The sequence below is a fragment of the Notamacropus eugenii genome, chromosome 2 (genome assembly GCF_028372415.1).
Source record: "Notamacropus eugenii isolate mMacEug1 chromosome 2, mMacEug1.pri_v2, whole genome shotgun sequence".
In the NCBI taxonomy this organism is placed as follows: domain Eukaryota; kingdom Metazoa; phylum Chordata; class Mammalia; order Diprotodontia; family Macropodidae; genus Notamacropus; species Notamacropus eugenii.
In genome coordinates, this window is record NC_092873.1 from 55,863,287 (window position 1) to 55,887,244 (window position 23,958).

Consider the following 23,958-nt stretch of genomic DNA (forward strand, 5'->3'; position numbering starts at 1 on the left):
CAAGGAGCCTCTGGTTCTGACTACCAAGCCAACATCCCTGAGCATGATCCCTGCATGAGTGCCAGGCATGGCTGCTCTCTTTGCCTGTCTACCTGCCCCTCTGTCCTCCCACCTCTATCTCCCCCTCCTTCCCTCCACTCTCCTTCCTCAGGGCCTCTGTCTCTCCCTGCCCTCCCCTTGTTCTGTCCCTCTCTCACTTTTTTCTCTCATCTCTCTCACTCTCTTTTGTCTCCTCCCTCCTGTCTCTCCCACTCCAGCTCCCTCCCTCCATTTCTCTTTAACTATCTCTCTCACTCCCTTTGTCTCCCTCCCTCTCTTTCCCTGCTGCCTGTTTTTCCTTTCCCCTCCCTCTGTATCTCTCTCCTCATTTCCGATCTCTTTCTCCTCCCCCATCCCTCTTTGTCTCCTCTCCTTCTTTTCTCCCCTTCCTTTTCTCTCTCTCACTTTCTCTCTATTCTTCCCCTTTCTCTCCCTTCCTCCCTCTGTCCCCTCCCCCTCTGTCCCTCCTTCCCCCTTCCTTCTTTCCTCTGTCTCCTTTCTTTCTTCTTTGTCTTTTTCTTTTCCCTTCTTTCTCTCCTTCTTTCCCTATTTCCTTCCTTTCTCCTTCTTTCTCTATTTCCTTCCTTTCTCCTCTCCTTTTCTTTCTCCTCTCCCTCCTTCTCTCCCTGTCTTCATCCCTCCTTCACTGTCCTCCTTTTTCTCTCCCTGTGTCTTTTCCTCCTTTCCTCCCCCCTCTCCCTTCCTTCTGGCTTTTTTCTCCTTCATTCATTCTATTTCTCTCTCCCTTTCTCCTCTTCCCCCATCCTCTCTCACTTTGTCCTCCCTCTTACTTTCTCCTTCTCCTCCCTCTTCGCCTCCCCCTCTCTCCTCCTTCTCTCCCTCCCTCCATCCCTCCCCATCTCTCCCCACTCATTCTCCCTTCCCCCTCTGTCCTCCCTCTCCCTCACTTCCTCCGTCTCTCTCCTTCCTTCTCTGTCTTTCTTTCCCTTTCTCCCTCCTGTTTCTCCCTCCCCATCTCTCTTCTTCCTTACCTTTCTCACTCTATCTCCCCCCCCCCCCCCACTTAATTCACTTTTATAAGATTTTGAATTTCAAATGTTTTCCTCCCTCCCCATGAGCGTGCAGTCTGATCCAGGCTGTAGCTGTGTCATCATTTTAGACACATTTCCATGTTAGTCGTGTTCTCTCACTCTGTCTCCCTTAACTCAATCTCCGCCTCTCTCTGTCTCTCCTTCCCCCCCATGCTTGTCTCCCTTTTTCTCTCCTCTGTCCCTCACTTCTCCCTTTTCTCTTTCTCTCTGTACTCCACCTCTCATTCTCTCTCTTTTTCTCCCTCTCTTCTCCTTCCCTCCCTTTCTCTCTATCTCTTTCTTCCTCCATGTATCCTCCCTCTCAGTCCTCTTTCTTTTCCTCTTTTGCTCTCCCCCGCTATTGCTCCCTCCCTCTCTTCTTTCTCAGTTTCCTCCCTTCCTCTTCTTCCTTCCCCTCTTCCATTCCTTGTCTCTCCTTCCCTTTTCTTCCCTCCCTCTCTCCTCTCCTGGGTCTCCTTCCCTTTTACTCCCTCTCCTCTTTTCTTCTTTCTCTTCCCTCTTCTTCCTCTCCTCCTTTCTCTCTCTCCCTCCCTGCCCTTCCCTTTCTCCTTTCTCTTTCTCCTCCTCTCTCTGTCCTTCCTCCCTCTCATTCACTCACTCCTATCTTTCCCTCTTTTTCTTCCTCTCTTTTCCCCATTCATCCCTCCTTTTCTCCCTCCTCTCCTTCTCTCCTTCTTTCCCTCTCTTTTCATCTATCCCTTTCCCTCCCTCCTCCCTCCCTTCTCTCTCCTTCTTTCTCCCTTTCTGTCTTCCCTTCACTCCTCAATTCCTCCCTCTTTCTCCCCTCCTCTTTCTCCTCCCCCTTTGCTCTTTCTGCCTCCTTCCTTCTCTTTCCCTTTCTTCATCCTCTCTCTCCCACTCTCACTTGCTCCCTACTTCTGTCTCTCTTTCTCTCCCACATTCTCCATCTTTCTTTCTCTTCTCCATTTCCCCATTCCCCCACCTCTCTCCTTTCCTACCTCTTTCCCTCTCCCACTCTCTCTCTTCTTCAGTTCCTCCCCATCTCTCTGTCCCTCCCTTCATCTATTTGTACTCTTTCACTCCCTCCTTTCTCTTTCCATCCCTCTGTCCTGCTCTAACCCTCCCTCTCTCATTCCCTCTCTTCTCCTCTCCTCCTTGTCTCTTCCCTTCTGATTCACCCATTCTCTCTTCTCTTTCTCTTTCCCTCCCTATCCCTCCCCCTCTCCTATCTTTCCCTCTTCCTCTTTCCCTTTCTTTCCTCTCTGTCTCTTCCTCCCTCTCATTCCTCCTTTCTTCCGTATCTCCCTCTCTCCCTTCCTCTCTCACTAACTCCCCCCTCTGTTCCTCCCCCTTCCTCTCCCTTCCCCTTCCTTCTCTCCGTCTCTACCTTTCCCTGTCCATCTGTCCCTTCCCTCTCACTCCATCTCTCTCTCCCAGTCCTCACTTTCTCCCTCTTCCTCCTTCCCTGCCCTGTCCTCCCTCTCCCTCTGTGCCCCCCTCTCTTTACCTCTTCTCCTTTCCTACCTCCTCTCCCTTCCCTATCTTTGTTTCTCTGTCTTTCTTTCCCCCCCTGTCACTCTGCCCCTACCTATCTCTTTTTCTCTTTCTCCCTTCCTCCTTTACTGTCTCCCCCTCTCCCTCTCTGTCCATCTTTTCCTCTCTTCCTACCTCTGTCTGTTTTCTTTGTTTCTTTCTCTTCCCTTCCTTCCCTTCGTCCTCTTTCTCCCTCTTTCCCTCTCCCTCCTTTCTCCCCTTCTCCCCTCCTTTGCCCCCTCTGTCTTTCCTCCCTTTCCCTCTCTCTTTCTCTTATCCTTCCTTTTCCTCCCTATCTTTATCTCTGTTCCCCCATCTCTCTCCCTTTTCCTGCCTCCCTCTCCCTCCCACTCTCATTCTCTTTTTTACCCCTTTCCTCCTCCTCTTCTCTCTCTCTACTTCCCTGTTCCTCCTTTTCTTCTTTCCATTTCCCCTCCTGTTTTCCCCTTCTCCCTCTTTTTGTTTCTCTTTCCCTCAGCCTTCTCACTTGTTCTCTCTTGCTTTTCTTTCTCCTTCTTCCTTCTCTTCTCCTTCTCGCCCTCTACTCTCTCTCCCTCCCTGTCTCTCCCTCTCCCCACCCTCTCTCTCCCTCCCTCCCTCTCCCTCTCCCTCCCTGTCTCTTCATCTCCCTCTCCCCCCTCCCTTTCTCTCTCTTTCTCTGTCCCTCTTTCTCTGTCTCTCTCCCTCTCTCCCTCTCCTTTTTCCCTTCCCTCACACTTTCTTCTACTCCCTTCCTTCCGGTGTCTCTTCTCTCTTTCCTCTTCCTGTCTCTCCCCTTTCTTTCCATTCCTCCTCCTCTCACTTTTTCTCTTTCCCGCTCTCTGTCTTCCTTTCCCTTTCTCTTTTCCCTCACCCCCACTCTCCACTTTTTCTCCCTTACTCCCTTCCATTTCCATCCCCTTCCCCTCTCCTCCCTCTTTCTCCATTTCTTTCTTCCTCTTCCCTCTCTCCTTTTTCCCCTCCATCTCCCCTCTTTCTCTCAGCCTTTCTCACTTCCTCCCTCTCCCTCTCTCCTTTCCTCTCTCCCCTCCCTCTTTCTGTCCTCCTTTCCCTTTCTCTTACCCTCCCTTGCTCATTCTTTGTCTCCCCCTCCTACTTGCCTCTTTCTTTCTCCTTCCTCTCATCTCCCTTTCTCCATTTTCCTCCCTCCCTTCCCCTCCTCCCCTTCTTTCTGTCTCTATTTCCCAATCCTTCCCTCCTACTCCTTCTCTCCTCTTTATTTCCCTCGTTTCTCCCTCTCCCTGTATCCCTCCTCTGCCTCTGTCACTTGCCCTATTTCTCTCTCTCCCCACCTCTCTCCTGCTTGCCTCTTTCTTTCTCCCCCTCTCCCTTTTCCTGCCTCCCTCTCCCTCTCTCCCCTTCTCTCCTTCCCTTCCTTTCCCACTCTCCCCCTCCCTCCTTCCAAACCTGCTCTCTTTCTCTGTCTCTCTCCTTGGCTCCCCTCTTCTTTCCTCCTTCTCTGTTCTCTCTTCCTATCTTCATCTCTGTCACTCTGTTTCTTTCCCTTCACTTTCTCTTCTCTCTCTCCCTCCTTCTCTATTTTCTTTCTCCCTCCCTGCCTCTCTCCTTCCTTCCTCTTCTCTCTCTTCCTCTTTCCTTCCTCCATCTCTTCTTCCTCTCCCCCTCTCTCCAGCACTGAATCCCTTTCTGTCTCTCCCTCCCTTCCTCCTCCTCCCTCCCCCTCTCATCTCACTCTTCTCCCCTCCTCCATCCCCTTTCCCTCCCTCCCTCACTATCTTTCTTTTGCCCTTTTCTCCCTCCTTCTCTATTTCTCTGACCCTTTCTTTCATTCTTTCTCTCTCCCCCTCTGTTTCTCCCTCTATCCTTCTCTGTATCTCTCTCCCCTCCTCTCAGTCTCACTCTTTTCTCTCTCTCCCCGTTTTGTCTTTCTGTTTCTTCTCTCTCTCCTCCTTCTCTCCCTATCTTTGTCTCTCTCTTCCCTCTCTTTGTTTCTCTTCCTCTCTCCTTTCTTCCCTCTCACACTCTCTCTCCTCTTTCCATTTCTCTCTGTCCCTCTGTCTCTCTCTACCTCTTTCTTTCTCTATTCTCTCCATCCATTCCTCTCATTTTCTCTCTCCCCCTCTCTCCATCCTCATTCTCTTTCTCCCCCTCCTCTCTTTCTCTCTCTTCCCTGCTTTTCCCTTTCCCTTCTATCTTTCCCTCTTTCTCTTTCTTCCCCCTCCTTCGTTCCATTCTCTTTCCCTTCTTCCCTTTCTCCCCCTTTACTTCTTTCTCACTCATATTTCCTCCCTCCCCTCTCTTGCTTTCTCAGTCTTCCCTTTCCTACCTTCTCTCCCCCTTCTCTCCTTCCATTCCTCCCTTTCCCCTTCTTCTCCTGTCTTCCTCCCTCCCCCCTCCTTGATTTTCACTTTCTCATTCTCTCTTATTCTTTCACTCTTTTGCTTCCCCTTCCATTCCCACTTCTTCCAGTCATATCTTCTTTTTCTCCCTAACTCCCCCTGCATCCATCACTCCCTCTTACTTCCTTCTCCTCCCCATCTTTTTTGCTCTCCCCCACTGTCCCTCCCTCTCCCTTCTTCCCTTTTTCCTTTCTTCATTTTTCTCCCTCCTTCCCTCTCTCCTTCCCTCCTTTCCCTTTCTCTATTTCTCTCCCCCTCTCCTTTCTCCCTCACTCCTGCCCCTTCTTTCTCTCATTCTCCTCTCCTCCTTCTCCCTTCCTCCTCTCACACTCTCATTCTCCATCCTTACCTCTGCCTCCCTCTCTCTCTCTCTTCCCCATTTCTTCATACCTCACTCCCTCTCACTTTTTCTCTTCCTTCTCCTCCTCTCTCCTTTTCTCCCTCTCTCTCATTCCTATCTTTGTCTCTCTATTTCTCTTCTTTCCTCCTCTCTCCCTCCTCTCTCCTGGCTATCTCCCTCCTCTCTTTCTTCCCCTCCTCTCCCTACCTCCCCTCCCAGTCTCTCCTGGCCTTCCCTCCACCCTATCTATCCCTACCTCTATCTTTCGCTGTCTCTCCCCCCTCATTCATTCTCTCTCTTTCTTGCCTTTCTTCTTATCCTTCTGCCTCCTTCTTTCTTTTCTCCCCCTCTCTTTTTCTCCTTTTGTCATTCTCTATCCTTTCTTCCCCTCCTCTTTCTCTTCTTCCTCCCTCTTTTAGTCTCTCTCACTCTCTCCCTTCTCTCTCCCTATCTCCTTCCCTCTGTCTTACTATCTCTCTTTTTCTTCCTTTCCTCTTTCCTCTCTTTTCTCTTTTCTTCCCTCCCCTCTCCTTCCCTCCCCTCCCTCTCCCTCCCACCCCTTTTTTCCCTACCTCTATCTCTGTCTCTCTCCTCTCTCCTTCCATTCCTCCTTCCCTTTGCCCCTCCCTCTCTCTTTCTCTTCCCCTCCTTCCCTCTCTCTCAGTCTTTATCTCTTTGCCTCTCTCCCCTCACCATCTCTCTCCTTCCCCTAACCCCTCCCCCATGTCCCTCTGTCTCTGTCTCCATCTCTCCCACATCTCTCCTCTCTCTCCCTTCCCTTTTCACACTCTTGCTCTCTCCTTTCCTCCATCTTTTTTCTTTCTCCTCTTTCCTACCCTGTTCCCCCTCTCCTCTCTCCCAACTACTTGCTTGCTTTCTTTATTCCTCCCTCACTTTTCCCCCTCAGTGTCTCTGTTTTTGTCCGTTTCTCTCTCTGAGATTCATCCCTCCCTCTTACTCTGTCACTCTGATTTTCTCCCCCCCCCTTTTCTCTCTCCCTACTGCTGTTCCTTTCCCCTCTCTCACCTTTCCTACCTTCTCTTCTTCCTTATCTTTCCTTCCCTACCTCTCTTCCAATTCTCTCTCTGTCTCCCTCCCTTTCTCTCTCTCCCTCCCACATCTCTTTTTCCTATCCCTACTCCCTCCCTCTCCCTTTCCCTTTCCCTCTCCTTCTCCTTCTCCTTCTCTCTCTCTCTCTCTCTCTCTCTCTGCTTCCTCTGCCTCTCTCCTTCCCTCACTTTTTCTTACCTCCTTTCTTTTTCTTGCTTCCCCTTCTTCTCCATCACTCTCTCTCTCTCTTGCCTCCTCTCACCCCCTCCTTCCCTCTGTCTCCTTTTCCCTCCTTTTTCTCTTCTCTTTTCTCCCTCCCCCTTCTCTCCTTCCCTCAATTCTACCCGCTTCTGTTTCTCCATGTCTTTCTTTGCCTTTCCTCCCTCTTCTCTCCTTTCTGTTTTACTGTCCTCCTCTTTCTCTTCTTCCTCCCTCTTTTAGTCTCTCTCACTCTCTCCCTTCTCTCTCCCTGTCTCCTTCCCTCTGTCTTGCTATCTCTCTTTTTCTCCCTTTCCTCTTTCCTTTATTCTTCTTCTTTCTCCCTCCCATCTCTCCCTCCTTCCAGATCTCTTTCTCTTTTCTCCCTCCTTTCTTCTCTTTCTTCCCTCCCTTCTCCTTCCCACTCCTTTCTCCCATCCCTCCCCCTTCTCCATTCCCCCACCTCTGGCTTTCCTTTTTCTTCTCTCCTCCCTCACTCCCTCCTTTTTCTCTCTGTCTCTCTCAATCTCTTTCCCTCTTCTCTGTCTCTCTCTATCCATACCTCCCTTTTACTCTCTCCTTCCCTCACACTTCCTCCTCTCTTTCCCTCTCTTCCTTACTTTCCCTTTCTCTATTTTCCTTTGTGTACCTCCCTTCCTCCCTCTCACTTCCCTCCTCCCCTTCTCTCCATTTCTCTCCCTTCCTTTACCTACCTTTTATCCTTTCCTCCATCTCCCTATCTCCTGACTTCTCCCTTGCCTTCTTTCTCCCTTCCCCTCTCTCATTTCTCTTCCTTTCCCTCCTCCCTTCCTCCTCCCCTCACCTCTTTCTTCATCTTTCCCTCCCTCTTACTCTCTCCCTCCCCCTTTGTCTCCCTTTCATCTCTCTCTCCTCCCTCTTCACCTCTTTCCTTTTCTCTTTATTCCTCTTCTCTCCTCCTTTGTCTTCCCTCTATCCCTCCTCTCTCTTTCCCCCTCTCTTTCCCTCCCTTTCTCTACTCCCCTCTCTTTCCATTCTTCTCTCCCTTTCCCTACCCCTCCCCACCTGTCTCTTTCTAACTCCCCCTGCTCTTTCTTTCAGTCTCTCATTCTCCATCCCTTCCTCCTTCCCCTCTCCTCTCTTTTCTCTCTCCCTTTATCTCTTTATATCTCTCCCTATGTTCTCTCTACTCTGTCTCTCCAGTCTCTCCCCATATCTCTTCTCCCTCCTCTCAGTCTCCCTCTCCTTCTCTCTCTCCCATCTGTTGCCTCCTTTTCCCCATCACTCCTTTCCTTTCTCTCTCTTGCTCTCCCTCTCCTCTTCTTTCTTCCCTTTCTCCATCTCCCTTCCATTTTCTCTTCCTCTCCACTCTCTCCTACCCTTTCCCTCTCTCCTTTGCTCCCTGTTTCTTTTCCTCTTTTCTACCCTCTCTCTCTCCCTCCCTCTTCTTCTCTTTCCCCTTCTCTACTCTTATCTTTGTTTTCCTCCTTCCTTCCTTCCCCCTCTCTTTTCCTTCTCCTTCTTCCTTTTTCTCTTTATCCACCCTCCTTCCCTGTTCTCCTTCCCTCCCTCTCTCTCCCCCTTCATCTTTTTTCTTTCCTCTCTCTTCTCCTCCCTCCCTTTCTCTGTCTCCCTCTTATTTTCTCTCCACCTCTTTCTCTTTCTCCCTCTGTCTTTCCAACCTTCCCCCATCTTCCCTTCCCTTTTTCCCTCTTCTGAATCTGTCTCTCTTTCTCTTCCCTCTCTGTTCTCTCATTTCTTTCCTCCCCATTCCCTTCTTTTCTTTTTTCTTTATTTCTCTCCTCTTTCTCCTTCCATCCTTTTGTCTCTCCCATCTCCCTCCCTCCGTCTCCTCTCCATGTCTCTCTGTGTCTCTCCCTCTCTCCTTCCCTGTCTTCCCTCTGCTTTTCCTTATTCCCTCCCTCTCTGTCTTTGTCTCTCTCTCTCTCCTTCCCTCTGTCCCTTTTCTCTCCTCCCTGTATTATTCCCTCCCTTCATCTGTCTCTCTCTGTCTTTCTTTCCCTGTCTCTCTCTGGCCTCTCTCTCTCTCTTTTCTTTCTTTCCCTCTCTCTCCCCTCGTCTCTCCTCTCCATTTCTTTCTCACTCCTTTTTTCTCCTCCCTCTTTTTCTTTCCTCCTCCCACCTTCTCTCCATATCTTTGTCTCTCTTTCCCCTCCCTGGCCTCACTCATTCCCTCTTTATTTCTCTTTCTGCCTCTCCTTTCCACCTTCTTTCTCCTCCCTCCTGCCTCTTTCTCTTCTCTCTCCCTCCCCCTTTCCCTTCTCTCTCCCTCTTTTCTCCCCCTTCCCCTCTCCCTCCTTTCCTCCCTCTCTATCTTTCTGTCTCTCTCAGCCTCTTCCTCTCATTCTCTCTCTCTCTCCCCTGCTTCTCTATTCTCTCATCTCCCTTCCTCCCTTTCTCTTAGTCACTTTCCCTCTCCCTCTCTCCTGCCTTCCCTGTCCTCCCTTTCTCACTCTCTCCCCTCCTCTATTCTCTTGTCTCTGTGCTTTTCTTTCTTCTTCCTTCTTTCTCCTTGTTTCTCTCTTTCTGCATCACTTGCGCGCTCTCTCTCTACGCCCTTCTCTCTCTCTCCTCTTTGTTTCTTTCTCTTTGTATTTCTGCACCTTTCTCCATCCTTCCTTTCCTGTCTTCCCTTTTTCTCCATCCTTCCCTTTCTCCTTTCTCTCTCTCTTTCTCATTCCTCCTCTATCCTTCCTTCCTCCCTTTCTGTTGTCCCCCTCTTTCCATTCCTTTCTTAGCCTCTCTTTCTCTTTCCCCTCCCATCCCTTTCTCCATCTTTCTGTCTCTCCTCCTCTCTCTTTCTCCTCTCTGTTTTTCTCTCTGTCTCCCTTTGTCTCTCTCCCTCTGTTTCTGTTTTTCCTTCTTTCCGTGCCCCTCTTTCCTCCTCCTCTCCTTATTTCTCTCTCTCTCTCCCTGTCCCCATCCCTTTGCCTGTCTCTGTCTCATTTCGTGTTCTCTCAGTCTCTCTCCATCTCTTTATCCTGTCTCTTTGTCTCTGTATTTTCTTCTCTATCTCCCCTTCTCTCTCCCTCCTCTCTCCTGTTTTCTATCTCTCCACCCCTACCATCCCTTTCTGTGTTTCTCTTGGCTTGTCCTGTCTCTCCATCTCTATCTCTCCTCATATCTCTGTCTTTATCTCTCCTCTCTGTCTCTCTGTCTCTGTGTCTCTGTCTCTCTCAGAAGGTCCAAGAGGCCAGGATCAGCTTGCTGGTTCCTTGTAAGCAGCCTGTTCCATAGCAGACCTGGCTGCCTCCGGAGCTCATGGGTTGGGGGCTCTCCCTGGGGGTCCTCAAAGAGAAGCTCGCTGACCCCTGCTCAGGTCCACAGCGGTGGGAATTCTTTCCTGGTCAGCTCTTTGGATGTGTGTCATTCTGAGGCGGGGCCTAGCTCTTGGTGCATCAGTCTAGAGCCGGGTCCTGAGAGGTCCTTGAGTCCGGCTGTCCTGCTTTAGAGGTGAGTCTCCCATGGCACAGAGAGGTTTCTAAGGGGTCATACAGCTCGTGAGTATCGAGACAGCCTGAACCCAGGTTTTTCTGCTTCCAGGTTCCATGCTCTCACCCACTGTTCCCCAGTTCTCTCTTGTGATCATGTTACACATTTGTCCACAGCTGCTGGGTCTGAATTCAGTGCCTCCCCCTGCCCTGGCCCAGAAAGGCTCAGGAAGGACCAAGCCTCAAGGACTATGAGATCCTTCGTTCTCCTTCCTGTGCCCTTTTAAGGGTTCTCATGGAAACTTGGGACTCTGCCTCCAAGCTGGGAACAAGATGAGGCACTTTCACTGATGAATTGAGTAGCTTGGGCTCTGAGTTTGGATCCTCCCCTTATCCCTCCTAGACTGTGTGACTCTGGCCAAGTCAGCTCACCTCTTCAGGGCTCCAGGCACCCCCAATGCTGAAAGTCGCAGAGACCTGCCCTGCTGGAGGGAGGTTCCTCTTCCAGGAGCTCCCTGTGCCAGTGAGACTGATCACAAATGATGTCTCTCCAGGATATGATCAGACCCTCCTGAAAGGTCATCTTCACTCCACTGAGAGGGCTGTTGTGTCAGGTCCACATTTCACTGTGGCCACTTGGTAACTTGCTGGGTTATCTTGGGCAAATCATTTCTTCTCTGTGGGCCTCACTTTTCCTTACCTGAAAAATTCATAGGTTCAACTAGATGACCTCTTCAGATTCCCGTCAGCTTTCATTCTGGGGTCCAGTGACCTTTCTCATCCTCCCTTTCCTCATCTCTACAACGTAGGGGTCCGAGTAGAAGCTGGCTCCTAGATCTGTGGTCTTGTGCTCAGTAAAAGGGGCTGGCTGGACAAATGATGCACTCAGCTGTCTGACCCTGGGCAAACCTCTTGACTGTTTGCCTCAGTTTTCTCATCTGCAAAATGAGAATAGTAATTGCACCTACCTCCCAGGGTTATGAGGAGAATCCACTGTAGTAGGTGGTGCAGTGGATAGAGCACTGGTCCTGGAGTCAGGAGGACCTGAGTTCAAATCCAGCCTGATACTTACTAGCTGTATGACCTTCACCCTACTATCACCCAAAAAAAGGATGAAAAAAGAGAATCAAATGTGACAGTGTGTGAAATCCTGCAGACGTCCCAGCTCTTATTTCAGACGTTGGCCCTGACTCTGAACTCTGGGATTCTGCTACAGAGAATCCTACCCCCATGTGGGAAGGCACCCAGGAGCACAGCCTTGTGGGTGCCTGTGGGGGAAGCAGAGTCAGACCCAGGGCCGTCTTAACTAGGGCCCAGGCAAGCTTCTGTGCCCAGGTCTAGCCAACCTCCCTGGCAAACAGATCTGATTTTTTCAGCTTAATTTCCTGATTTCTACCATTAGTTTAGAGGAAGGACAGTAGGACAGTGCGTGGCCTCCTCGTGGTGATTGGCTCAGGAAGGGCTGCAGTCTGCACCGTGGGAGGGAACTTTCACATGGATAAGCCCCCAGATCCCTTGGAGTGTTAGGATTTAAATGGCCCCACCTGGGGTGGTTGGATGGGGGTGGGCACACCCAGCCCTCTGGTCCCCTTTGTTGTCTGCCATCCTAGGAGTAGTTTTTTGGTCTTGTGTGACCCGCACGGTCCCCTTTGTTGTCTGCCATCCTAGGAGTAGTTTTTTGGTCTTGTGTGACCCGCACCCCCCACCTCCCCCTAACATTCTGGACGTTGTCTTTCAGGTATTCGATGGACTCTTGGCTCAGTATGGGACAGTAGAGAACGTGGAACAAGGTAATAAACCAAGGCTCATGCTTGTTGTAGCTAGAGAGGGCATTCACTGACTCTTGTGCCTAAGCTGAATCTATACCAGGGAGAAATGGCGTTGTTAACCCAACTCACTGAGAAGCGAGTCGAAGCTCTTTGTGGGTATGGGAGGGGGGCGAGACGGTGCTGTTTGTGTCAGTCAACCAAATGCATCTCTCACCCCTCTTCCATGACCAGGGAAACGACTCCGGTTCTGCTAAGATGATGAACATGAGGCGCTCTGGGTTCTTGTGTCCGTCTTCCACGTCCTCTCAGTGGCCCAAGAAGCTCTGTATAACGTTTTAGTTGCACAGAAAGTGTCATCCTGAATTAGTAGAGGGAATTTCCTCCCCTGGAGGCTCTGGCTTGACCCCTGCTCTTCAGGGAATTATGTAGCAAGTGGCAAATGTCGTAAAGCTACCTTGAGGAAGCTTCATGCTAATCGCGTTAGCAAGGGAAAGATTGTGAACCCCTTTGGCAGCTGTCGTGGACGTAACTGATCAGGGAGGGATTGGAATGTAAAATGGGGGGGGCACAGAGAAGCCTGGGAAGACTTGCATGAACTGATGATGGAGAACCATGAAGGAGAAAGTTCCAGCAACTCCAAGGTTGTGGAATTACAAAAGTCTCACTTGCCTCTGAAGATCTGAGACTGTTTCTCCCTCGCTTGTTTCTTCACAGGGGGCAGGCTGGCAGACAGGGAGGGAACTTTGCTCGTTATTTTGTTTACCTGCTCTCACTTTTTGTTCTGGATTATGAGGGAAACTTCTCAAGGTAGACGGAGGGAGAGAGGGCCATTCTAAAATGAAGTAAAAATGAAAACTCCAATGAAATGTTTCATTAAAACAAAAAAGAATCCTCAAAAACCTGACCAATGTCAGTAACCTGTTGTTACTGTAGATGCTTGATTGCAAGGCTTGCCTTTCTCCTTGTAGCAGAGAAGGAGGCATACATTTTGAGCCCTGTCTAACATGGTGATTTCTTGTTCTTATTTGTTAGAAGGGAGGCTTCTTTGGCAGGGGGAGGTACTGGGAAGTGACAGTGATTTTTTTTTTTTAAAGAGCAGTGATCAGATTTGTTTTAATCCATCAATTTTTCACATTCTTTTTTTTTTTAATTTTAAGTTCCAAATTCTATCGTACTTACCCTCCCTCACCCCTTGAGAAGGCAAGCAATAATATATCAGTTGTACATGTGAAACCATGTAAAGCATATTAGTCATGTTGAAAAACAAAAAGCAAGAAACGTAAAGAAAATGAAATTGCGTCTGTCCTCAGACTCTGTCAGTTCTCTCTGGAGGTGTATAGCATTTTTCATGATGGAACTTTTGGAATTGTCTTGTATCATTGTCTTGATCTAAGTAACTGAGTCTGTTACAATTGATCGATGTTACAATGTTGCTGTTCTATTGTATACAATGTTCTGATTCTGCTCGCTGCACTTTCCAGCAGGTTTTTCTGAACTCATTCCCCTTGTCCTTTCTTACAGTGTAATAGTATTCATATACCACAGCTTGTTCAGCCATTTCCCAATCGATGGGCATCCCCTCAAAGTAAAGGCTTTTTTTTTTTTTTTAAAGAAAAATGAAATTCAAACAAGAAGAGAGTTCGAAACAGACTTAAAAGTTGTAGTCATTTTTACCGGCTCGTCGAAGTCCTTTGGGTCTTGGCTTGCCAGCTTGCATTCAGGATTTGCTTACCCTGCTCTGGAGCACGCTTCCGATATTTACGTCCCAGAGCAAAACAAGGCTGGTCGTTAAACATTTCTTAAGAGGGCAGCCAGGGTGGGAAAGGGCCCAGTGGCCACAGTACATGAGGGTAGGTGCATGTTCGGGAGAATACTCAGGCAGGATGTCATACCTGTTTGTAAACACTGGAAGGGCTCATGCTTGGCCGGAGGCTTAGACCTGTTCCACTTGGACCCAGGGGGCAGAACCGGTAGCACTGGGGGAAGCAGGTACATGGAGACAAATGTAGGCTCACTATCAGGAGAAGTATCTGACCCGTCAGAGTAGTCCCACAGTGGGATGAGCCACCTCAAGGGACTTGACTTGGTTGGAGGGTGACTAGCTGGCCATTGCAGCCAGTGTTAGACTTTTTCAAACTGGCATCCCACTGCCCCAAGCTGGCCAGAGCTGCCTGCCCTCTGGTAAGGGTCGCTGCTTCTGTGTCCCATGACCTGGTGAGGGACACAGGGGTGGCATCTCTGCTTCCTTTGAAGCTCATGGATTCTTTTTGCTTTCTCCGTAGTCAACACAGACACCGAGGCTGCCGTGGTCAATGTCACCTACGCCACCCGGGAAGAGGCCCGAGGGTAAGCGCATTGGGACCCAGTTACACTTGTACTTTGTATGGGTTTAATCTTTGAAATGCACATTGTTTGGCATTTCCAGGCCTTTTCCAGAGACAGGTGCCCGTAAGCCTGTGGAATTCAGTGGCGCTCCCTGAGGGCTGTTATGCAGGGCATAGGGCTGGTAATGTTGGTTCACTTGCCTGTGGTAGAAAATTGTCCCTTATAGAAGTGGAGAACTATTCTGGTTTAGCCAACCCCATGGGACTTGTCTGCCGCCTGCAGACATCCAAGGTCTCTGAGCCACACTGAGCTAGGGGGCTGCTGGGAACAAGACCTAGGCCATGCCAATTCTGACTGCCAGGCCCTGGCCAGGGCCACTCAGTGGGGCAGACCATGGGCTTCCTTTCCCCAAGTGTGTAACCTCAAGTGCTCCCAAATCCTGCAAGAGATCAAGTTAGGAGCCTTTGACTTTGAGTTGGAAGGGCCCCTCAGGGGCCATCCAGTCCAGCCCTCTAGGGAAAGTGAAGTGCTTTACTCGGAGCCATGTGAGCAGGACGCTTCATTTCTTCTGATGCACTTTTAGAGACATGCCTTGGAAAAATGAGGGTCTTTGTAGATGTAGATGTAGGTCAAAGTAGATGTCATCTCATTGTCCCCCTTCTGCAGAAGACACTGAATCTTCGGTGGTGTGTGGAGTGAGCCTGGTAACTCTCAGGGAAGAGACCTGCTATTTTAGGGCTGTTCCCCAGTCAAATGTAAGTCCCCTGAGGGCAGGGACTTTGTGACTTATGACTCCAGTGCCTAGCACAGTATTAGCCTGTGTTAACCCACACTTACGACTTCATTGCTGTGGGGAGTGTCTGGTGAGGACACTCTGCCATAACTGGGGCTTCCAGAGTGGCCTGCCTGGGCACTAAGAGACTGGCCAAGGGTCACACCAGCAGGGCCTCTCAGAGGCAAGACTTGAACCCAGGCCACCTTAACTCCACAGCGGCCCTCCCTTGCCATATGCTGCAGCCTGTAGTAGGCTCTCAAGCACTGTTTCTTCATGCTCCTCTTCCTGAGGAGCACCTGGTGGCTGTTATTCCACAGGATGCCTGCTTCCCAATTTCTAATTTACATGAGGGATGTTCAAAACAAAGCATACAATAGAAAACATGAAAATCACATGCTCATGCACATACGCATATGTGCATTCACACATGCATTCACACACATGCACGCGCACGCACACACACACACAGCTCCCTGAGGCCCAATCCCAGGGCCAGGGCCAGCCTCCACACCAGACAATCCCATCCCATTCTAACCCTGTGCTCCTGTCTCCTGCAGAGCCATCGAGAAGCTCAGTGGTCATCAGTTTGAGAACTACTCCTTCAGGATTTCCTACATCCCTGATGAAGATGGCAATGCCCCTCCAAGATCCCGCCGGGGGGACTACTCTTCCAGGGAGCATGGCCGCTCCCCAGGGGGCTCGGCCCAGGCCAAGCAGCTGGACTTTCCACTCCGGATCCTTGTCCCTACCCAGTTTGTTGGTGCCATCATAGGGAAGGAGGGCTTGACCATCAAGAACCTTACGAAGCAAACCCAATCTAAGTAAGTGCTAGACCTCGTGGCCTCCTTTGAGAGCGCCACGCTAGCTTTCCATCTTGGTGGTCAAGGGACAGGGCATGGATTAGCAGAGTCACATTTCTTGAGTCCATCATGGCCCTTCAGTGTCAGGCATGGGAACCTTGGGCAAGCTCAGTGGCAGGTTGTCTGGCTCTATAGAATGATGGGCATGGACAAGTGGACATCTGTAGATCTGTCCTCCAATGACCCATTTCGATCAGCAGCACTAAGTGGTCAAGAGTAGTCACTGAGTGGAGAGCAGGATGGAACAGATGGCAACAGTGTCCTGGCTATGAACTTGGGCTCCTGTGCTGACCAGATCTATTTTGACTCAAGGCTTTCTGAGTCCACCCTCTTGTTGGGCAACTGAAGCCTTTGTAAGCTTTGTTGTAGCCAGTGGCATCCCTCAGCACGAGGATTGGAAAGGCTAAACTTGAAGTGGCAGGACCTGCGTTTGAATCCTGACTGCCGCTCACACACCACGTGACGTTGGACAAATAATGTGAGGACTCAATGCCTCTGGGGTCCCTTCTAATCAGTCAGTGAGCATCTATTAAACAACTACTGTGTGCCAGGGCACAGCCACTTTAGAGCTCTGTGTAATCTGGAGCCAAGTCGCTCTACCTGGAAGCCTCAGTTTCCTTGCTTTGTAAAGGGAGGAAGTAGAATCAGATTATCTGAGGGGACCTTTCAGCTTTGTGGCCCTGAATGCCAATGTTTACTGACTGCATGAAGAAAGATTCCCTGAGGGCGCCTCCCCCAGGGGCTGACTTGGTGGCCTGGAAAAACCTAAGCCTGGCCAACTTCTGAGCTGGGGGCAGGGGAGGTGCACATCATGAGAGGGACAGGTGACAGGTAGCCATGACCTGCAGAGTGAAGTTAAGGTAGATGGTGGTGAGGGAAAGTGGGTGGAGGAGAAACCTTCCTCACTTCCTTCCTCCTTCCTTCCTTACTTCCTTCCTCCTTTCCTTCCTCCCTCCCTTTTCCCCTTCCTTCCTCCTTCCCTTCCTTCCTCCCTTTTCCCCTTCCTTCCTCCCTTCTTTCTTTCCTCCTCCCTCCCTCCCTTGATTTCTTCATTGATTCCTCCACTTGGCTGAGTGATAGAGGGCAGAGAAACCCACAGGAGGCAGATTCTTTTGTCTTCCTGGCACACCATCAGTGCTCTAGGCTAGTTGGTGGGCAGTGATTCCCTGTGTGTTTGCCCTCAGCGTGGACATCCCCCTTCCTTTTGAGAGGAGCCCTGCTTTGTGAGGGTGTTGTGTTTCACTGTTCCTGCCATTGGTAGAAGGAGGGCAGGGATGGTGCGCCCTCTTGTGCCCTGCTAAGCCTTCCAGCAGCTGCTGCTGCTGATGGTAACAGAGTGAGGGTGCATGTGCTTTCTCACTCTCCCACTGCAGGGTAGACATCCACAGGAAGGAGAATGCAGGGGCATCTGAGAAACCTGTGACCATCCATGCCAGCCCCGAGGGGGCCAGTGAAGCTTGTCGGATGATCCTCGAAATCATGCAGAAGGAAGCAGACGAGACCAAGTCGTAAGTTCGATGTCCCAGAGTATCTTGTCTTTGTCCTAGCAAAGCCCTAAGGTGACATCCAGAGCACTAGCCTGACAACCATGGGTTCTGAGTTCAAATTCTGGCCCTTCCCCTCAATAACTTTATGACCCTGGGCCTCAGTTTCCCCATCTGTAAAATAAAGGGGTTGGCCTCTGAGGTCCCTGTATAGAACTGTGATGCTTTGGTTGTACGAGAATTTGAGAACTCAGGGATATGGGGTGGGGGGAGAGGCCAGGCTCATTAGAACTTGAAAGGACTCCTGAGCCCACCCTGCTTCATTTCTTAGATGAGGAAACTGAGTCCCAGGAGCTTCAGGGACTTGTCCCAGGTCAACCAGAGACAAGGACCACACATTTCCCCTGGGGTGGATTTTCCCAGGGCTCATAAGTGGCACTGCGTGGGACTGGGAGCCCCCTTGCTCTCAGGCCATGGCACTGAAGGGCCTTCCCTTTCTTTCAGGGTGGAGGAGGTTCCTTTGAAGATACTGGCCCACAATAGTTTGGTCGGGAGACTGATCGGCAAAGAAGGGCGGAACCTGAAGAAGATTGAGCAGGAGACAGGGACCAAGATCACCATTTCTCCGTAAGCTGGCCCAGAGGCCCCTCGGGGCCAGACTCACGTTCGCTCTCGTCCAGCTCCTGCAGCTTTCCATTCCATAGGCGTCTGTTAAGTCCCTACTATGTGCCTCCCACTGTGCTGGGCCCAACCAAGACAGTCTCTGCCCTCAAAGAGCTTCCCTTCTGTTGGAGGTTGGGAGGATGCACCAAGCGCTTGGATCAATGAGTGTGAGATCATCTGGGGAGGGTGGGGGAGGTGATTTAGCGACTCAGGAAAAAAGCCTTCACAGAGGAAGCAGGTCTCACTGGGAAGCAATCTTAAACAGAGCTGAGAATTCTAGGAGACAGAGGTGAGACGAGAAGGCATTCCAGGCATTGGGGTGGGGGGTACCTAGTGCAAAGACATGGCGGTGGGAGATGGCATATCAAGTTTTGGAAAAAGGCCAGAAGGGCAGCTGCATGGCTCCAATGAATAGAGTGCAGTGCCCAGAGTGAGGAAGACCTGAATTCAAATCCAGTCTCAGACACTTCCTAGCTGGGTGACCCTGGGCAAGTCACTTCACTCTGTTTGCCTCAGTTTCCTCATCTGTCAAATGGACTGGAGAAGGAAATAGTAAACCACTCTAGTATCTCTGCCAAGGAAACCCCAAATTGGGGTCATGGAGAGTCAGACACGATTAAAACGACTCACCACCAACAGCAACTACATAGAATACATGAAAGAGAACAGTGTCGATTAAGTCAAGAAAGGGAAGTGGAGGCCAGGGTGTGGAGACTTTGAATGCCAAACTGAGCAGTTTACTGGAGGTGATAGGGAGTCATTAGGGATGCTGTGGCAAGACCTGAGCTTCAGGTCAGTCTGGCAGCTGAGGAAATGCTGTCCCTGGCACAGAGGGCGGCCAGTGGGTAGGGAGATGTGGCCCCTGGTGCCATGGCAGCCATGGGGATGTGGGGAGCTTTGTGTCTGCCTCACATTGGATCAATTTGGGTTCTTGGGAAACCTGAGGCTTTTCTTTCTTTGTGATCTCCTAGTCTGCAGGACTTGACCATTTACAACCCAGAAAGAACCATCACAGTCAAAGGTACGATTGAGGCCTGCTCCTCCGCTGAGGTGGAGATCATGAGGAAACTCCGAGAGGCGTATGAGAATGACATGGTGACAGTGAACGTAAGTGCCCCATGTGGCCTGCACCTGTCCCCAGCTCTCCAGGGAATCCTTGGTCAAGACACTGACCTGAGAAGAGTTACGGGGGAGAGCGTGAGAAGCTTAGTTAAGATGCGGTGGCAAATGATGGTCCACATAAGTGGTGTCCCAAATCAGGCACCTTCGAGCCCCTGTGCTCTACTGAGGCCACCTCTGAGTAGGATTGGGTGTGAATTTGGACTCCATGGTTTAGGAAAGATGTTAAGAGAAGGACCTATCCACAGAAAGACAGCCAGGACAGTGGGAGGGCTGATGGTTGTGCCATGCGGGGAAGGACACATTTAGTGTGGAGAAGAGACTGAGGGGAGGATCCCGTTCAACTAGAAGGCCTGGCTGTCCAGTAACAGAGGGATGGACTTATGCTCTTTGATCACAGAGGGAAATATCAGGAGTAGTGGATGAAGCTGTGCAGAGAAACAAGTTTTGGTTGTCCGTTATAAGGAAAAGCTTCATAATATTAAGTAGATTTGAGTTACGCCGTGAAGTAATGAGCCTTCAGGCAGAATCGAGGTGACTTCAAGCAGGGCTTCTTAACCTTATTTCTGGGTCCTGGACCCCTTTGGCAGTCAGTCTAGTGAAGCCCATGAACGTAAGCCTTTTCCCTCCCTCCCTCTCTCTTTTCTTCTCTCCTTCCATCTCTCCCTCTCTGTTTCCTCCCTTCTTTCCCACCTTCCTTCAAATCATATTTCTAAATGCATACCACAAAATCCATAGGATTCCAAAGGAAACCAGTTCATTGAAATCTAGTAGTAAAAATATCTTTAAAAACCAGTGTCCAGGCCCTGCCTTGAGAGGACGTTACCAGGCACAAGCGAACCCAGTGATCCTTTGAGGTCCTTCCTACCCTCTGAACTGTGTGCGGCCAGTGACCAGCCCTTTGGGGACAAAATAAATGAAACTCCAAAGTCGGGAGGAAGGTTCCGGCACCTCAGTCTGGCCCTCATGTGGTGATGGGACAGCAGAGGCTTTATAGGTGTTACTGGCTTCCTGAGCTGCCCCTACCAGCTGAAGGGAGGGGAAGGGAGTTGGCACCAGTGCCAGGCACTGGGCTAAGTCCTATTTCATGAACATTATCGTGTTGGATCCCATTTTGGGGGCCCAAGGACTTGGTTTCTAATCTGCAGTCTCCCTCTTACTACCTGTGTGGCCTTAGGCAGGTGCAGGTGACTTTCCCTCTATTTCCTTCTCCATAAAACAAAGGGGGTTCGATTAGGAATCCCCCAAGGCTCCTCCAGCCCCTGTGGCCGCCCATCCCTGGTGTCCCATGTGGGAATCCCTCCTTGGTTTTCAGCCTGAGCAGGCACTGAGCCCAACCTGAGCTGGTGCTTCTCGGGGAGGCTGCTGGCCCCTCTTAGGGTGGGACTACTGTTTCTGTTTGCATTAAGTGGACATGAGGAAACTGAGACATTTTCCCTCTTTTCTCTCTCCTTTCTTCCTTCCCTCTCGGCTCCTAGCAACAAGGCACTCTGATCCCGGGACTGAACCTCAGTGCCCTCGGCATCTTTTCAACAGGTCTGTCCATGCTCCCTTCTGCAGCTGGGGCCCGGGGAGCTGCCGCCGCCTCCTACAATGCGTTTGCTGTAAGTGACTTTGAGGCTGACCTGGCTTTTCTCTGTGTTTTTGGTGGGGGGGGGGGGGGGGGGGGTGTTGTGGAAGGGGCCATGTCTGCCTACCTTACTCTGGTATAGATGTTAAGAGTATACCTGAGGACACTCAGCAAATCCGCCTCAAGCTGCCCGGGGGCTTCTCACCCACTATGGGCAGACCTCAGAGAGGTCCTCGGAAAATTTCCTAGGATAGGCCACAAAATACAACCTTTGTACGTGTTGCCAGGGAGGGAAGCTAAGAGCTGGGGTTGGATTCCTGGCTCATGGACTGGGTAACTGTGTGACTCTGGGCAAGTCACTTAAATTATCTGTGTCTCAGTTAGAAATAATTGATCCTCTGACTCCAGGTGGGGGAAGGGAAGGTAATAGGCATTTATATAGCACGAGCTATATGCCAAGCACTTTATAGATCTGATCTCATTTGGTCCTCACAACAACGCCGGGAGGAAGGTCTTGTTATTATCCCCATTTTACAGTTGAGAAAACTGAGGCAAACTGAGGTTAAATAACTTGCCAAGGCTCCACAGCATCTGAGGTCAAATTTGAACTCGGGTCTTCCTGACTTCAGGCTGGGCACTCTAACCACTGCACCGCCTGGCAGGGTATGAGTGTAACCATGGACAAGTCATTTAATCTCTGTTTGCCTCAGTTTCCTCTAAATCTTTGCCTTTCAGAATCTTTACTTGCTTTCAGGGCTTACCTTGAGGGGCCCTCTCCTCTGGGCAGCCCTCCAAGATTGCCGTTCCCTCCTCAGAGGTCTGGGGACTGCTTTGTCTGATCTTGCCTCTGCCTTGTATCTCCTTAAGCTTTGGCCTTCACCACGCTGCCTCCTTCTATCTTGGTTTGACTCCCTCTAATCTGATGCCTTGACTTTACTCCTGTTGCTGGGTGAGAATGCTCCTGTTGTCTGGCATCTGTGGTGTTTCCCCACCCCAGTCTTAATCCAAGAGAAATGCTTGGGCTACGGTCTGGGGTGTGTGACTTCCCTTAGGAATGGGAGGTTGGAGGCAGACCTGCCTGGTCCTCGGGGGGACTGCCCTGCTTTTCTTGGCCTTTGCCAAGCCATAGGTCACTGACACTTTGTTGAAGGAGAAGGTGATTTGCTGTTAACGGGTGCTGCCTTCTGCCTCTGCCCCAGTTTAAGGGGCAGAAGGCAACTCTTTGGTTTTGTACCCAGTGCGTTTCCATAGCTCTCTGCTCCTCCATCTGCTGATGGCCTCAGCCAAAGCATCTGGGTTTTCTTCTTTGTTTCCTCCTCTGTGTCTCTGGTCTGTCTCTTAGAATGTAAGCTTGAGAGCAGGGCCTAGTTCACTTGACTCTGTTTCCCCAGTAGATACTTGTTACTAATTGATTGGTGTCCTTTCTTTATGTTCTTGACATCCCCATAGGACAGTGGAAAGAGCCCTGACTTGGGTGTCAAAGGAACTGGGTTTTCTTCCCTGGGCCTCGGTTCCCTCTTTTGTAAAACAAAGGGTCACATCAAAAATCCTTGTAGCTTGAAATCTCTAATCTACGGAGGAAACACTCCCTGCGTGCACAGGCCTGACAAGCACAGCTCACAGGGCTGTAGTGGCCTCCCCAACTTGGCACCATTTTAAAAGGTGAAATCAGGCCAAGCTACCATCTCTCTCTGGGACAGCAGGTCAGCAGGGCTAGCTTGACTAAAGGCCAGGACTGGTGGGAACATAACACCAGCTGTGTGCAAGGGGCTGCCACTCTGCCCAGAGAGAAAGACCATGTACATGAACATAGGCAGAGTAGACAGAAAGTCATTTCAGGAAGGGAGTGGAGGGGGCAGCATAAGCCCAACATAACAGGGCTCTGAGGAGGCACCGAGCAGGTGGATGCTAGCTGGATTGTAGAATATGTGAACAGGGAAAGAACAGGCAATAATCACGGAATGGTAGACCAGAACCAAGCAGAGGAAGGTGGACTTGGTTCAAGGGGCAGCAGGGAGGCATTGAAGTTTCTTCAGGAGGTCAGTGGTGTTGTCAACCCCGGGCAAAGTTTTCTGCCTTAGAAATCTCAACATGTAGCATTCATTTGAGTCATGGATGAGCCCAGATTCAATGTTCTTTCCCTGCTGCACTGTGTCGCTTACAGGTGGCAAGTAATAATAGAGAGCAGCTGGAACGTAGAGGCCCACGTTCACCCCAGGAGAAAAGATTCTCCTTCCTCATCATGCCCCAAGATTATAATAATTAGAAAAGTATATAATCCCTCCCCATCTAGGGGCTCAGTCTGGCCTATAGATCTTGACAATTCTTTGGTCAGGAGCTGCTGGAACCTTAGAGAATTTATGTTCGAAAAGCTGGGAGTGGGAAGCCCACCCATCATCCTCTAGGTTGCAGCGAGCCTCCCGGCCTGACTTTGGCATCGGAGGATCAGAGTCCACATCTTGTCCTCTGTTGCTTACTTGACCCAGACATCCCTATCCTTGGCCAGGGAGCGTCAGGGCAGGAGAATTACAGGTTGACAAAGCCACCCAGGGGACCTTGAGAATATATCTATTGTAATGGATCTTTTTTATAAATTCTGAATTTAACAAACACCAAAAAAAGCGGGGGGAAACTGCCACGCTGTGAAATTGTCTCTGATTCTGTACACCTCCCTTTTTACAAAGTGATATGTAATCAATTCCACGTGTAATTTCAAAGTTGTCCTGCTTGTCTGTCTTTCCTTTCAAGCTCTCTTCTGTACATGTAAAAATCCCTCAAGGACCTGCTTTTATTTCTTTTCCTTTGGAGAGGGGTGGGGGGCATCTCTGTTGCTAGCTCCCCTTTCCCTCCCCCAGTTAAAAAAAAAAAAATCCTAATCCAAGCTGGGTGTGACTGTGCACGCTGTCAGGAGGCTGGGGGCTCCATTCCTCCAGGCCTCAGGAATTGTCTGTTTGGGCTTCTAGCCGATTTAACTTGTACTGCCGGGGAAGGCCTAGCTGAGCCTGGGCTGGAATTGGGATGTACTTGGGGGAAGGGGCGCCGCAGTCATGGGTAGAAACTTTGAGACCCACAGGGCCAAGCATTCTCTCTTGCCAGAAGAATTGGGAGCAAGGGAAGAGGCAGAGGGTCAAAGACATCCAGGCAGCTGTGGGCAGAGAAATCTGTCAGGGCGTGGGCGCTGGCTTATCAATGACGCACCCCCCCAAACAGTTTTTTCCGTCCACCTGCTGTACTCAGAATACTCTCTGCGGATGCTCCGACCTCTCCAGCGTCCGCGAGAGCCACGCCCCATCGTGCGTTAGGCGGGCGTATTAGGATCCCGGGCTTCACCGACACCCATGGCATGGAAGGAAGCGCTCTGGAAAGGCCGGCAGCGAGAAGGCGTGCTGGTGGCGGAGGAGGGCTCCAGCGGGCACGCACGCGGGCTGG

General features: G+C 50.5%; 1 protein-coding gene and 1 pseudogene across 2 annotated transcripts in view; one reads left to right on the forward strand and one right to left on the reverse strand.

Annotated features, from left to right (window-relative positions):
• The window catches only part of IGF2BP2 (insulin like growth factor 2 mRNA binding protein 2), a 136,761-nt gene that overhangs the window by 99,815 nt on the left and 12,988 nt on the right, over positions 1 to 23,958 (forward strand). For both annotated transcript variants that reach the window (XM_072640407.1, XM_072640408.1), the window contains exons 4-10: positions 11,703 to 11,754; positions 14,016 to 14,079; positions 15,391 to 15,654; positions 17,067 to 17,201; positions 17,682 to 17,804; positions 18,812 to 18,947; positions 20,438 to 20,563. In XM_072640407.1, the coding sequence (XP_072496508.1) occupies positions 11,703 to 11,754; positions 14,016 to 14,079; positions 15,391 to 15,654; positions 17,067 to 17,201; positions 17,682 to 17,804; positions 18,812 to 18,947; positions 20,438 to 20,563 (900 nt within the window). The remainder of the gene's footprint in view (positions 1 to 11,702; positions 11,755 to 14,015; positions 14,080 to 15,390; positions 15,655 to 17,066; positions 17,202 to 17,681; positions 17,805 to 18,811; positions 18,948 to 20,437; positions 20,564 to 23,958) is intronic.
• LOC140530374 (uncharacterized) lies at positions 1,692 to 8,666 on the reverse strand (annotated as a pseudogene).